The sequence below is a fragment of the Anguilla anguilla genome, chromosome 7 (genome assembly GCF_013347855.1).
Source record: "Anguilla anguilla isolate fAngAng1 chromosome 7, fAngAng1.pri, whole genome shotgun sequence".
Classification (NCBI taxonomy): domain Eukaryota; kingdom Metazoa; phylum Chordata; class Actinopteri; order Anguilliformes; family Anguillidae; genus Anguilla; species Anguilla anguilla.
The window spans coordinates 42303501-42317461 of NC_049207.1; the positions used below are offsets into that span (position 1 = coordinate 42303501).

Consider the following 13961-nt stretch of genomic DNA (forward strand, 5'->3'; position numbering starts at 1 on the left):
TACTATGAGAAGACTGTATAACACAAGGTGGCGCTCTGAAACCACCACGAAGAGGGCTCAACGGTCACCTGATTGCTTATTTCACTGCACACTGCCTTTTCGGGGGATATGTCAGTGTCTGTTGAGGTGAGATTCCTTTGGATCAAAGCTTGTTCCCTTTGTTTTATGGAACATTTTATATTGTATTTTGGATTTATTTAAAAACAAAATGCAGGGCGCCCCGCGACCTATGAAGGTATTTGTGACCAGAAGAATTCCACAGGAAGGCATACGAGTTCTGTCAAATGCTGGCGCGTAAGTACATTTGATCTTGATCTGGTCATTTGCGAAAATTGTATATGTTCATGTTCGTAGTGTTGCTGTTTTTGTCAGAGACAGTAATTCTGCCTTTGTTAGTTCTAGAGATTGACCTACCATGCCCACTTCTAAGAGGGAACGCTGTATATTTTTTCAGCAGAAACGAACTGGATGTTTCACGTGTAATCTACAGTATCGTAGAAGAAACTGCTAAAAAGTTTATTGCTGCGTACAGTGTTACGAGCAGAGACTGAGTAGGCTACTGTTACAGTTGACCTTCGCACTCTGCGGACGCGCATGAATGTTTCCCAGTGTAGGTTACTAAAAGTCAAAGTTGAGAGTTCAGAATCCCCATGGACATCTCCAAGTCACGTCTTTAAACTCAAGCAGAGTCAAAATCCCTGGAAAGGCAGCGGATCGTGCCTGCACAGACTACTCCGATTTTAAAATATGCTCATATTGCATTTGCCGTTGTAGCCTACCTTATTAAAGTGCAGCTCGCGTATAGTCGCTGAAAGTTATTGCTACACTTAAAAATAAAAATATAATTCAAGGGTTATCCTATTATCTCTGGTGACCAGGTTTGAGGTGTCAGTGTGGGAGTCTGACGAACCAGTGCCGCGCGCAGAGCTCCTGAAGGGCGTCGCTGGAGTCGATGGCATGTTGTGTTTGCTTACGGACCGTATTGACACCGAGGTGCTGAATGCTGCAGGTTGGTTGCTTTCTTGTAATGGTTTTAAATAGAGTTGCAACAGGCGCTTAAATTAGATCAAATATCAACTTTCCTACATTTTTAAATGTAAATTATTAGGTTTTTACTCACCTTATTGTGTTGCAGTTTGCAAAGCATTTTCTAGAAATGTTTAAAATGAAATGCTTAATGACTTTTTTTTGTCCAGGCACCGAACTGAAGGTGATCAGCACAATGTCTGTAGGATTTGACCACCTAGCCATAGAAGAAATCAAGAAGCGGTGAGAATTTCTCTTTCTCTTTCAGTTATAGAGACCTTCCATAGCCCTTTGCAATGTGTGTGTATACTCAAAACATTTTTCTCTGTCCAGTGGAATACGAGTGGGGTACACTCCAGACGTGCTGACCGATGCCACAGCTGAGCTCACCGTAGCGCTGCTGCTAGCCACTGCTCGACGACTGCTCGAGGGTGTGCAAGAGGTCAAGAGGTCAGGTCCTGAAACAGGTGTTCTCACAAGTATCCTACCCCCTCTTCCAACTCTGGGGCTGTAAGGCCATCAATGCCTTATTGTCTGCATCCCAGAGGAGTAGCCTGGAATTGTGGCCCCTGAAAGGATAATGCAGTGGGCCCCTAGAATTACTACCACCTTTCTCTGCACGTACGATGGCGCTGACGCCTCCTCGCTCAATATGCCTCCATCTCTGTTTCTCCCAGTGGTGGGTGGAGCAGTTGGAAACCACTATGGATGTGTGGCTATGGTCTGAATGGTAGCACCGTTGGCATTATTGGACTTGGACGCATAGGTAAAGTGCTGTCTCATCATGAGTAATTGACTACATTCAAAATTGCTCATAGCATTTCTCTAGAGAATGCACTGCACTAATGTTAATTAATTGGTGTGACGTATTCAGGATTTGTATATTGATTCCTCGTTTGCATTGTTAATGCGCATTAATCTCTTAATGGTGAGGGATATGTACTTTTGATTTTGGGAATGTTCTTAAATGGGTCTGTCATTATTGCTTATGAAGTTCAGATTAATATACTTATGTTCTACATTATACGTATCTCTGGGGAGTGCTAAATTAATGCAGTGCAAATATTCCTGGCAGTTTAGTTTGAAAAGTCACATGCATTTTATGCACTGATGTATTGATTACTGAAATGTGTGATGGCTCTCCTTAGGCATGGCCATTGCCCATAGATTGAAGCCATTTGGAGTTAATAAATTTCTCTACACTGGACGAGCTCCCAAGCCCCAGGCTGTGGAGGTGGATGGCGAGTATGGTGAGGAAGTGTGGAGGAGTGAAGTAGCGGACATGGGGGAGTTACTCTGTGACAGGAGAATTTCCAGTCTTGGAGGGAGCTAATTGGCTGTATACACTAACACTGCTTTGAAGAGATTACATCACAGTAAAATGTTTCATATAGGGACACAAGAACAGACTTTGACATCATTCGCTTATCAAGAAATATAGCTAAAATTCCAGGTGATGTAAATGTTAGGGCTATTTCAGTAATTAAGGACAGAGGCTGGCATCAAAACCAGAAACAGATAATGGCCCTCATTGCCCAGCCCTGCTCTGTGGTGAGTGGCATTTCGGCTGACTTGTGGTACTTTGTCCCGATGAGCAGTGATCCTGGACAAGCTGCTATCAGAGAGCGACTTTGTTGTGGTGGCCTGCTCCCTCACCCCCGAGACTCAGGGCTTGTGTGACAAGGCTTTCTTCGCCAAAATGAAGAGGACCGCCGTCTTTGTCAACACCAGCAGGTTTCCGATGAAGCTTTTTTCACTTCACATTGTGCCTAGTCCCTACGATAACTTCCCACCCAGTGCATTGATGCTGACATCTCCCAAATCCAGGGGGGCGTTGGTAAACCAGGAGGACCTGTACGAAGCTCTGTCCAGCGGTCAGATTGCAGCTGCTGGACTGGACGTCACCACACCCGAACCTCTGCCCACTGACCACCCACTGCTGACTCTCAAAAATTGCGGTAAGTTGTACTGGATGAAATAATGGTTAATATATTTTCTTCTTGTAATATCATTTTGCATTTTCAGTTCTTTAAAGGTCATGCAGGGATGTTTTGAGAAAACATATTTATAATTTACCTAATATTTATCAGGTCTATATAAAGTGAAAAACGTCCATATGTATTTGTGAACCAGGAGAAAAGTGCTTATTGGACATACTTTACATTGGGTCCTCTTCAGGCAGATGCATAAGAAGTGCATTTAACAAAGCATTTTTCTTGGATCCTCCCATTGTAGAAGCCCAGGGTGACTTTTTAAGTTAGCTTTCTAAGTGGCGACATAGCTCAGGAGGTAAGACCGATTGTCTGGCAGTCGGAGGGTTGCCGGTTCAAACCCCGCCCTGGGCGTGTCGAAGTGTCCTTGAGCAAGACACCTAATCCCTAACTGCTCTGGCGAATGAGAGGCATCAATTGTAAAGCACTTTGGATAAAAGTGCTATATAAATGCAGTCCACTTACCATTTAAGTGTCCCTGCCCGTCTGTGATGATGGCTGGTGCTGATTGGGTCTCTCCTGCCTTGTCTCCCAGTTGTCCTGCCCCACATTGGGAGCGCCACCTACTCCACACGCGGCACCATGGCAGAGCTGGCGGCCACCAACCTGCTAGCAGGGCTGACGGGCAAAGCCATGCCGAGTGAGCTCGCCCTCTAGTGTCCACCTCCAGCAACAGTACGGGAAAACACACCAGGGGTTACCCGATTGTACCTGCTCCACTCTAGTATTTTTTTCAAAATCGTAAGTTTGATATAAAAAATATCATACGGGAAGATGCTTGGTTGTGTCAAGTATACAGTGAGCTCCATAATGTTTGGGACAAAAAACATATTTTTTCTTGATTTGGCTCTGTACTCCACAATTTTATATTTGCAACCAAAAATAAAGTGTATTTTAATACATTTCGGTTTCACCAAGTAGAACTGCATTTTTTATACCTAGTCCCCCCCCCCCCCCCCCCCCCATAATGGATTTGTAGGTATTTCTGATTAGTCAAGTGTGTTCAATTGCTTCTTTAGTGCAAGTGTAAGAGAGCTTTCACTATCTAGTCTTGATTCTAGGCTTTTGATTGCCTTTGGAATCTGTTATTGGAGCTTGTCAGCATAAGGACCGGAGTTGTGCCAATGAAAGTCAGTGGAAGCAATTATGAGACTGAGAAAGCAGTCTCATAGACATAGGCAAAACCTTTGCTTTCCAAAATCAACCATTTGCAATGTCTTTAAGAAGAGGTCACCGTTGAGCTCAGTAATTCCAAAGGGCTTGATAGGCTAAGGAAGAACTCTACAGTTTATAACTGAATAATTCCCACCATAATAAAGAAACACTCTTCACGGATTAGGCGTGGATGTGTCAGTGACAACTATAGAGGTTACACTGCAAGATGCAAGCCACTGCCTTTAATAAAAGCTGAGAATCTGCACTTTAACCACAAATGAATTGTTTAATTACTAATCTAAAAGTATGGATTACACATATTTTCTAGTCACCTAATATAAAATCCATTTAAATGTATTTTAGATATGGTAATTGGAATCAAACAGGTCTATATTCTTCAGAGAACATCCCTCGGCTTCCTTTAAGATTTCAAAGTTAAAATAGGTCAAAAAGACTTTATTCCAGTGTGTGCTAAATATTTTATTGGTAATTTGTCTTTACTAAAGGGAGATGGCCTAAATTGCATGGACCATAAGGGAAGTCCATCACTGCACATCAGGACATCAGTATTCATCTGGTAGCACTGGAAGCCATGTCCTTTGAGGACAAAGGGGAAAAAAACAGCATCCTGGAAAGTCTTTGATATTTAATCATTACTGTGCAGCACTCCACATCCCTGTCTCATTCACATTATCCCAGACCACGCTGAATAACCCAGCAGACTGAGGCAGGTACAATGTCTGATACTGGGTCAGTCTGCAAGTTGTTCTTCCCTGAATGAACTCCTCTACTTCTTGATTCCTCACCTTCTACTAGATTTTCAACCAATCAGACTACTTTAACACAGGACACCTCCCACTCGCAGTCAATCACAGCAGGATGTGGAGGGTGCACTTTACATTTGTTCAATCTTCTTCGATGTTAGCAATAACAATCATGCAGCAGTTATAGCAGAAAAACCTGTGGTAAATGCCTTTTTTTTCTCCAGCTGAGCGATTACTCACCAATTACTTTATGTTCAGGAGTTTGCACTTGTAAGATCACATCTTTATAAATCAAATTGAACCTGCTGTCTTTGTTTTACCTGTCAAACCGCTCTGATATAGCCTAATTCCCACGGGGTGACACAGTGGTGGATTGGATAGAACCTCACAGCAAGAAGGTTGCAGGTTTGAATCCAGGCCAGGGCCTTTCTGTGTGGAGTTCTCTCTGTGTCCGCAGGGGCATTCTTCCGGTTTCCTCCCAGTCCAAAGACATGCAGGTTAGGCTAATTTAAGTTGCCCATAGGTGTGTGTGTGTGAGTGATTGGTGAGTGTGCCCTACGATGGGATTGGGGACCTGTCTGGGGTGTATTCTCGCCTCTCACCCGGCACATGCTGGAACAGGCTCCAGCCCCCCTGTGACCCTGACCAAGAATAAGCAGGTTAGATAATAGATGGATGGACGTGGGGTGGCTGGAGACTACAATCACTCGCTGAAAGAGAACTGTGCAATTTTGAAACTTTATTCCAATTTAGACAACAAATGAAATACATAGTTTGCATTATTTAGTTCCTTTTCTACAAAGAAGTAAACATGTAAATACTCTAAGAGTTAAACAACACTTACTGTATGCAGGAGACCGCATTCTGTTCTTCACTTTTGGCATTTCACACCTCTAAGCTTTAGAAGCCCAGAGATTTGTAAGGCAATAACTTTCCGTAAGCAGTGTCAAATCCATGTACCAACCTAATTTTCTTCCGTAAAACTTGAAGCCATATTTATAAGTGCTCGTATAAATACATCAGATAGTGCACTCCCATTCACAGAAGCTCGTATAGCAAAAAGAATAAAATAAAATCATAAAAAAATTACTGCCATTAACTGTTAAACACCGACTAATTTTTGTACTACGTGAGGGTTTTAAAACGGGAAAGTACGTTTCGGAAAGCTCCAGTATAGTTCCAATTCTCAAGCATAGACGTTCTTGAGAAATACATAGATTCCAATTATAAGAAGAATTAGCCTTTAAAGATGTAGCCCTAAAAGGTGGTGATCTGTAGGTAAACTCTTCTTTAATAGGAACTGCCAAGCGTATTTATTATGGGAGTAACACAACAATGCAACTTGGGAGAGGAAATCGGACAGCCAACGTTTTGGTTGGGTCACAGCAAAGACGGGAAAACCGAAAAATAAAAGCAACACGGTTTGCGATAAGTGAAGTTCTGGAACGAATTGAAACACTACCGGGCACGACAACAGTCACAGATCACAGTCCAGATTCATAAGCTGTGTGTTCCGTGTCGTTATTTCGCTTGCCTCAAACACGATTTGGTTTAGTGGCGGGTAAGACACAGACCTTCAATTGACAAACAGCAGTTAATAACGTAGCTTATCTCAGACACAATAATTATAGTAGTTCAAATACATTCTTTTTCTCAGATTTCCGCAAAGAACCTCCTCAGAACAACCCAATGTAAATGTACAGCAGCCACATTCGCCAGTGCCACAACACACAGTAATGAAGGCTTGAACTGACTGATGGTAAGGATATAAGGGATAAAATGAAGGAGATGGAAATTAAGCTTAATGATAATATCATTGTTTTGTAGGTACCGGCGAATAGCTTAAAATATACAAAAAATATGATTATGGCCGATATGCAAACGCAACATGCGATGCCTTCAAGGCGCGCCTTACGGTGTAAAATAAGTAACAAGCACGGAACCGTCCAGACCCGCGGCGCAACTCACTTCCGCAGACACATTTTAGCTGGCACCACCTGCGCATGCGTCCTACTAAACGACGCACCACCTGCGCGTGCGTCCGACTAAACGTCCGTGAGTGAGTGAGTGAGTGAGTGACCACAATTTGCCACGCATAGCCCACGGAGGCAGTCCTGCCTGTGCGTCGTGGGACAAATATCACGCTCGAAAAGTAGCCCGATCACAGTCATCAAAACCTCATTATTATTTGGGATTTATTTTTAATTGGCCAACGTATTGGTCGATGTCTGCAAAGATATACTTCGTTCATAAGTAAGAAACTTGGTTGCAGTTTGTATTTGCGTTACAATGTAAAACAGGGACATCGGCCAGATTGATATCGGTTATTGATATCGGCCAGAGAATGTCCAAGTCTTGCATTCCTTAAAATTAAATAAAAATAAACATTCTCTGGGCTGCCTGTCCTTGTTTTTTATTCAGACAACTATACAATGAGACGACTGGTCTTACTTCACCAGTCTCCACACCTTCACTCCAGTCCTGTGTTAACTAACTGAATCTTTCACATCCTCTTTTTGCTTCAGACTGAACCCGTTATAGCCGTAATTCAGTGACTTATGAATAATGGTTCCTTGTTCTCTGAAAGAGAATTATGTACAATTGTCAGTCAAGTAATGAATGAAACTAAAATGAGTTTAGAGGAAAATGCACAAGAACACAGAACAGTCCAACGCACTGAAAATGGAGAATTTTGGAAACGGCTGGGTGATATTTCCATATGTTCTGAACAGTCCTTATACGATCCTTACAAAATGATTAAAACTAGCATTAAATCACTGCTTAGAAAGTTATCCAGTACTGTGTTTTTTTGGTGTTAGGTTTAACAAAACGTTAAGCTCACGGTCTATTGACTACGACACTACAAAAATGTTCACAAATACAACGAAACAACTTTTTTTTTTTTTTTTCCAGGAACAAAACAGAGCATCCAGAAGACTTGTGCAGTACTTACACATCTAGATTTACAGGGGAAGTAGGTTGCACACTTGAGGCAAGATCGTTCACACTTACCCTTGCCATTACAGGCAAAATTTAATTCTCCTGTCAACAGTGACCTCATTGAGAAGGAAGAACAAGGTGATTAGAAACCCAAGGTTTGTAGTCTCTATCATGACTTAGGCGACCTCACAAAGTTCAAATTTACGTATCTCTCGCTTTCCAAAGTTATTTTGGATCACGTAACCGAAGACAAGTTTGTGGGTTTCAAAAAGGCATACAAATTCCTCCACGTGAAAGGCTGACTGTGCAAATGAGAACACTGCTACGTTCTTTTCTTTTCTCCTACCGTCCTGTTGCTCCGTCATATTTGGACAAATGGGCTTTAAAAAAATCAGAAACTGCTTTTTAAATTAATGAACAAGAGCCACAGACTGAAGCATATCCAGGGAGGATATATTTCAGGAAATGGGGGCCTCTGTCAGTTTTCTTTTTTGCCCACAATTTTAAAAAGTCCCCCGTTTATCTTGTAGGCCGTGATTCCGTGTGTACAAAAAATACATTTAGAATTCACAATTATGACTCAGCAACATCATTACAAAAACCATAAAGGCAAAGTGCCAATAGCTTGCAGTGTCGCCCTGTCTCCAGCAAAGACGTTTAAAAGGTGCTTCACATTGGACCTGCTACCATCTAACGGACCGTGTTTTTTTTTTTTTCCGCCATCTTGGATGGACGCCTCTTTTAAAGAACTCGGCGAATCGCGTAGGACTTCCGAGCCGTTTCTGACACGTTTACTCGCTGCTCGTCGTGCGAATGGACCCTGTGATCCAAAGGGGGGGAGACGTGCCCGTTTTTTTTTGGCGAGGGGAGGGGTTAGGGTGCGGTTGGGGCGGATCAGAGGATGGAGCTCTGCAGGTTGCTGTTCTGCCAGCGCAGGCAGGTGGTCTTCGAGTGCTTGTACAGGTGGCTGGACTGGCTGAAGCGCTTGCCGCACTTGAGGCAGGCGTAGGGCTTCTCGCCCGTGTGCACGCGGATGTGCTTCTTGCAGTCCGTCAGCGTCAGGAAGGTCTTGCAGCAGATCTTGCAGGCGTACTTGCGGGCGCCCTCCACCACCAGGACGTTGTGCTCCGACAGCGCCTTCTTGCACTTGGAGAGGACGTCGGCCGACGCCCTGGTCAGCTGAGGGGGCGCGGCCTGCGCCCCCCCCGCGCCCTCGTACCCGACCCCGTTCATGAGCATGGCGCCCCCCGCTGCTCCGGAGGAAGAAGAGGCGTCCGGGAGCTGGCCGCCGTCCGCGTGCAGGGGACCCCCTCCCCCGTTGGGGGGCATTTTGGGGGCGATTCGACGGTAGCCGGGGAACCCCAGGCTCGCCGCGCCCCCGCCCCCGCCCCCCCTGGAGGAACGGGCGAGCGAGTGCAAGCCCAGGCTGGAGCGCTGAAAGTCTAGGGCGAACTGGTCGGCCCCGCCCACCCGCCGGTAGCCGAGCCCGTCCTCGACGGGCCGCAGGAAGAGGGCGTCCGGGTGGACGTCGCCGAAAGGGTGCGGCTCGCCGGACAGGAAGTGCTGGTGGGCGTGGAGCGCGCCGGGGTGCGCCGCGGAGGACGACGGGCCGTTGAGCGACCCCGGGCTCCGGAGGAACCCGCGCGCCTCCCCGTCCAGGCGGCACTCCGCCGTGGTGGTGTTGGGCAGGCTGTCGTCCCCGGCCGACCCGGGGCCCGGCTCCCCGAAGCCCTGGGCGCACAGGAAGCCGGAGACGCTGAAGCCCTGCTTCCTGTCCGCGCCGCCGTCGCCTCCCGTCGCCGCCCCGCCCCCGGGGCCCCTGCGCCCGCCGTCCTCGCCGGGGCCCTCCCTGCCCGGGCCCCCGTCCCCGGCGCGGGGGTCCGTGCTGGACTGGGGGCCGGAGGAGCTGCGGCCGCTGCTCTCGGGGCTCAGCTCGATCTTGTCGGCGCCGGGCTCGGCGTGGTCGCTGCCCTCCGCCTGGGAGGCGGCGTCGCTGGCCTCGTCCGGCGGCTCCGGGGAGCTCAGGGGCTCGGCCTTCACCACCACCCGCACGTGCTGCGGCTCCTCCTCGTCCTCCGCGCCCTCCTTCACCTTGACGACGACCCCCTCGCCCGGCTCCTCCTTCCCCGGCCCGCCTTCCCGCCCGCCGTCCGATTGGCTGGGCATCTGCGCGTCCTCCTGAGCTCCGCCCCCGCCGTACTTCTCCTCCTCGCCGCCCGTCTCCGGCTTGGGCTCGTCGCCCGCCCTGAGGGAGTCCGGGGAGAGGAGCCCTCCGCCCCCCTCCCCCGCCCTCGCTAGGAGGGGGTCCTCCGGGTCCAGGAGGGGGCGGAGCCTCTGCCTCTGCCTGTCCTCGGGGGTCATCAGCGAGGAGGAGGAGGCCTTGCGCTTGTGGAACCTGCGGATGGGGAAGGAGGCGCGCTGCTCCACCGCCCCCCCGCCTCCGCCTCCCCCTCCCCCTCCCCCTCGCCCCGCCTCGTCCATCCCCCCCAGGGCGGAGCTGACTAGGCTGAGGCCCAGCTGCTGCAGCAGGAAGGAGCGCTGGAGCCGGGAGGCGGAGCCGGCCGGGGGGCCCTGCTGCTGGTCCGGTTGGTGGTGGTGGTGGGCGGTCCTGTCCCCAGTGGGCGGGGACATGGGCAGGGTGCGGGTGGTCAGGTAGTGCTTGCAGGCCTTGACCACGGCGTTGAGGTGCAGGTGGGAGGCGGCCAGCAGCACGTCCATCACGTTGCTCTCGCCCAGCATGAGCGTGGACGTGTACATCATGTCCACCAGGGCGGCGAAGGCCTCGGCCGTCACCACCTCGCTGTCCAGCTGGATCATGTTCATGCTGCCGTCGCCCTCGGCGACCGTGAAGAGCGCCCGGAAGTGCGTGCTGCAGGCGGCCAGCACCGAGCGGTGGGCCTTGAAGTGCCGGCTGCCCACCACGATCACGCAGTCGCACAGCTGGCCGTGCAGCCGCTGGGAGTTCAGCTGCTGGAAGATCTGGTCAAAGTGCCCGGGGAAATCCATGCCCTAAAAACGGCAGCAGACAGGAATAAAGCGATAAAAAATACAATAATTTAGCATGAATAAATGCATAAACACATCATATTATAACATAGGAAATATAGGAAATGAATACTGAAAATAAGCCGAGTAAATACAACCATGACAATATTCACAAATATACATGTTGCATCAAGCTTTGCTGCACATATATCTTACCAATAAATGGTATTCACAAATATATTAATTTTAGAGGTGGCATGAAAGTATTTATATTTATTATCTTGTTGCAGATTGGTAAAATTATTCAAATTGGTGTTTTTTTATCATACATACAGGTTTCCACACTGAGGATTTTGGAATTCAGCTGTAGGTGTACCAACTCGTCAAGGAAAGATGTAACCTCTCAAGGAATAATTTGCCAGAGCTCATAAGAGAAAACGAAGCAATAGTTGTAAGAGAACTCATCTGACTGATTAAAAGTCTTCAAATGAATAAGAAGTATTCATCCTTTTAAAAATGAATATCTGTACCGAACACAATGCGGCATTAAGACAGTAAATCATCCCTCATTAGACAAGTGTCCAATTAACAGCTCTAACACCTCAGTAATTAGTTAATGTTAGAATTAAACAACATATAAGGGGGTAGGCTAGACTACTCCATGAGGACCAGGAAGTACCAGGTTAGAAATTACACAGAAAAGAAAATGCGTCTCTTTGATATGATAAATTGCAGTAACGTTAGCTAACTATTTTTGCAAGCCTCATTATCAAACCAGGAGCAGTTATGAACGTGTCCTATACAAAACAAACAAATCACTGAAACAGGATCAATCAGCGTAGACGTGCAAGCAAATATCCCTTAATTTAATCGCATTCGCCGCCGTGACGTATTCTATCCATTCATTTCAGGCAATCACTCGCTCAAAACCACGCCTCATTTGGAAACCGTTACTCCAAATAAAATGCAGAATGAGATTGCTGTTGTTCGTACGTCCTACCGATAGCAAAGGTAGATAAAGTGGTCGCCCGAATTAATGCAAGCTAACCCAACAAAGGCGGTATAGACCGGGTAGTCTGTGTGTCTGCAGCCAGAATCGGTTCATTCAAGGTAACGTGTCTGAGTCTGGGCGCCGCCACCTCGCCCTCCAGACAACTCTCTGTGTAATGTTATGTTACGCTAGCTGCAAGTATCGAAGTCAATGGTACATCATGGCTGACGCTAACGTTACACAGCAAGAGAAAATGAGACAATATATGGAATGTGGACAGTAATCGTTTACAAAACGACATAGGGAAATAATGGTAAAATGCTGCGGATAGCACGCAATGCGGGATAGTCCAGCTGATTGTGTCTGTTGTTGACCATCCATTCTTTGTAGCCAGCTTGGACAGTTCAGATATATGATATAGACTGGTAACTTATAATAACCGCAACTAGATACGCTACGTTTAGGCTACATTTTGAATAAACAAGTCAAATTTATAATTTGTTCAACGCTTGGTAAATACAACTGTAGATGGCTGGCAAACGCCATGCGACATCCACCACAGGCATTGTCACACGTCAGTATTAGTAACTAGCTGGCTAGCTACCTAGCTAAAGTTAGCCAGCCAGTTCCAGCGGTTCCCATACCGCCAGCGACATTTTGTTTATGTATCAACCTAGCAAGAACAATTATGTTCTTGTTGGAAAGAAATAAAACGCATTTTTGTAAACCATCTTATAACTAAAATGCATAGACTATAGCTAACATAACATAAAATGCATGAACTGGCTAACTAGCTAGCCAACCCAAACGTTAGTTGGCTACCTTGAGCTAGCTAACGTCAAACCCACACAAAAGTCTCAACAAGGCCGAAAGAAATAAAGCTATATCCGACTGATAGTGGTTTGTATCCAGATTATGGTGGAATTGCATTAGAATAGCTTCCTAGCCAACGTCAGCTAACTGAACTGTGAAAACTGGCTACAAAACACTGAACTAGCTCCCTTGCCCTTTCTATTTGCTTACACTGTAGCTAGCTAGCAGCGAAGTTAGCTAACTAGCTGCCTGAATGCGATCTATTCATTCTGTCGTTGCATTGGAAAGCTTGTCTCTACGCAGGCGTGTTGTAGGTTACAGACAGTTGTTGGAGAGAAAAACACACAGACAGTGGGTCTGTAATTTGTAAGTCTCTCCTAGAATAACCCATTCACCTGTAACGTTCGTTTCCGCCGATTGACAGATTCTCGTCTTTCTCGTTTTCGGCGCTCAGAAGGCCGCGTGGTGGTCAGACTCGGCGCATTGTCCAGATATTCTCAGTAGGCTAAACGGAGGATCACCCAGTTTCCATAACCTCCGGATGAACAGGGTTGCGAGTCAAAACAGAATATCCAACGAAGGAAGCCCCCTCCCCTTTCCTGCAAAACCTGGACAAACGGAACGGGAAACAGACTGCCTAAGCAGCCCCACTCTAACTACGGACGGGAAAACAAATCCCTTTTGAGTCACTGGATTCATTCAACTTCCTAATGTAGAACCGTTACATTTTCTGGGGAGCACTAGCTGCTTCAGTGGGTATAAAGAAAGTTTTTGCTAATAGCTGAACATTGTTAACTTGCCAGTAATTAATTTAATTTGGTTTTGGACTATATAGAAATTAATGGAATAGAATAGAAATAAAAATGTAGGCCAATTTTAAGAATTTTGATGGCAAGATATGTTTGCAAGATGTTTTACAGAATAGTATATGCTCTGATGAAACATACCTGGACCAGTCTGAAACACTTAGTAAACCAGTAAATTGCAGAAATTATTACAGGACTTGAATTTAGTGGAATTGTGTCACTGGACTGAACCTGTTTCAATGAGGCTTTCTGAGGGCATGGGGTCACAAGCAAGTTTTCCTGCTTCTGTCTTGAATGCCTTTCCAGTTGACATACACAGCAGAGTCTACTCTAAAAGGCTGAACAAAAGAAAAACCAATAGGTGATAGAGATGTTGATTGTTTGGATGCACACGCAAAGGTTTGTGCGATTCTCATCAGATGGTAAGAGGAAAAAACACAGGGCCAAGTTACATGAAATAATTTAGGAAACATTGTGCAGCATTTAGCAC

The 13961-nt window shown here is 46.5% G+C and overlaps 2 protein-coding genes across 4 annotated transcripts; one reads left to right on the plus strand and one right to left on the minus strand.

Moving 5' to 3' along the window:
- The first annotated feature begins 73 nt into the window (after window positions 1-73).
- On the plus strand, window positions 74-3930 carry LOC118231364 (glyoxylate reductase/hydroxypyruvate reductase-like). Of its 2 annotated transcripts, none has more exons than XM_035425091.1 (9): window positions 74-294; window positions 879-1009; window positions 1197-1269; window positions 1360-1476; window positions 1704-1792; window positions 2175-2333; window positions 2625-2760; window positions 2854-2984; window positions 3553-3930. In XM_035425091.1, exons 1-9 carry the CDS (start codon window positions 209-211, stop codon window positions 3672-3674), a joined length of 1044 nt encoding a protein of 347 aa, XP_035280982.1. In that variant the 5' UTR covers window positions 74-208; the 3' UTR covers window positions 3675-3930. The 2 variants fall into 2 exon arrangements, with proteins under 2 accessions (XP_035280982.1, XP_035280983.1); XM_035425092.1 differs by having other exon boundaries at window positions 75-294; window positions 2175-2276.
- Window positions 3931-8740: 4810 nt separating this feature from the next.
- Window positions 8741-13876, minus strand: LOC118232330 (zinc finger and BTB domain-containing protein 5-like). Of its 2 annotated transcripts, none has more exons than XM_035427237.1 (2): window positions 13061-13876; window positions 8741-10884 (listed from the first exon to the last, which is right to left on the minus strand). In XM_035427237.1, the coding sequence occupies exon 2, from the start codon at window positions 10880-10882 to the stop codon at window positions 8771-8773; it is 2112 nt and encodes a 703-aa protein (XP_035283128.1). In that variant the 5' UTR covers window positions 10883-10884; window positions 13061-13876; the 3' UTR covers window positions 8741-8770. The 2 variants fall into 2 exon arrangements, with proteins under 2 accessions (XP_035283128.1, XP_035283127.1); XM_035427236.1 differs by lacking the exon at window positions 13061-13876 and adding an exon at window positions 11195-12981 and having other exon boundaries at window positions 8741-10885.
- Between the last annotated feature and the right edge of the window lie 85 nt (window positions 13877-13961).

Bases quoted from the DNA above. Each gene is read 5' to 3' on its own strand.
- LOC118231364 (XM_035425091.1), top strand. From the start codon at position 209: ATGCAGGGCGCCCCGCGACCTATGAAGGTATTTGTGACCAGAAGAATT. The intron at 295-878 runs GTAAGTACATTT...TCTGGTGACCAG, and splicing joins GTTCTGTCAAATGCTGGCGC to GTTTGAGGTGTCAGTGTGGG. The intron at 1,477-1,703 runs GTCAGGTCCTGA...TGTTTCTCCCAG, and splicing joins GGTGTGCAAGAGGTCAAGAG to TGGTGGGTGGAGCAGTTGGA.
- LOC118232330 (XM_035427237.1), bottom strand. From the start codon at position 10,882: ATGGATTTCCCCGGGCACTTTGACCAGATCTTCCAGCAGCTGAACTCC.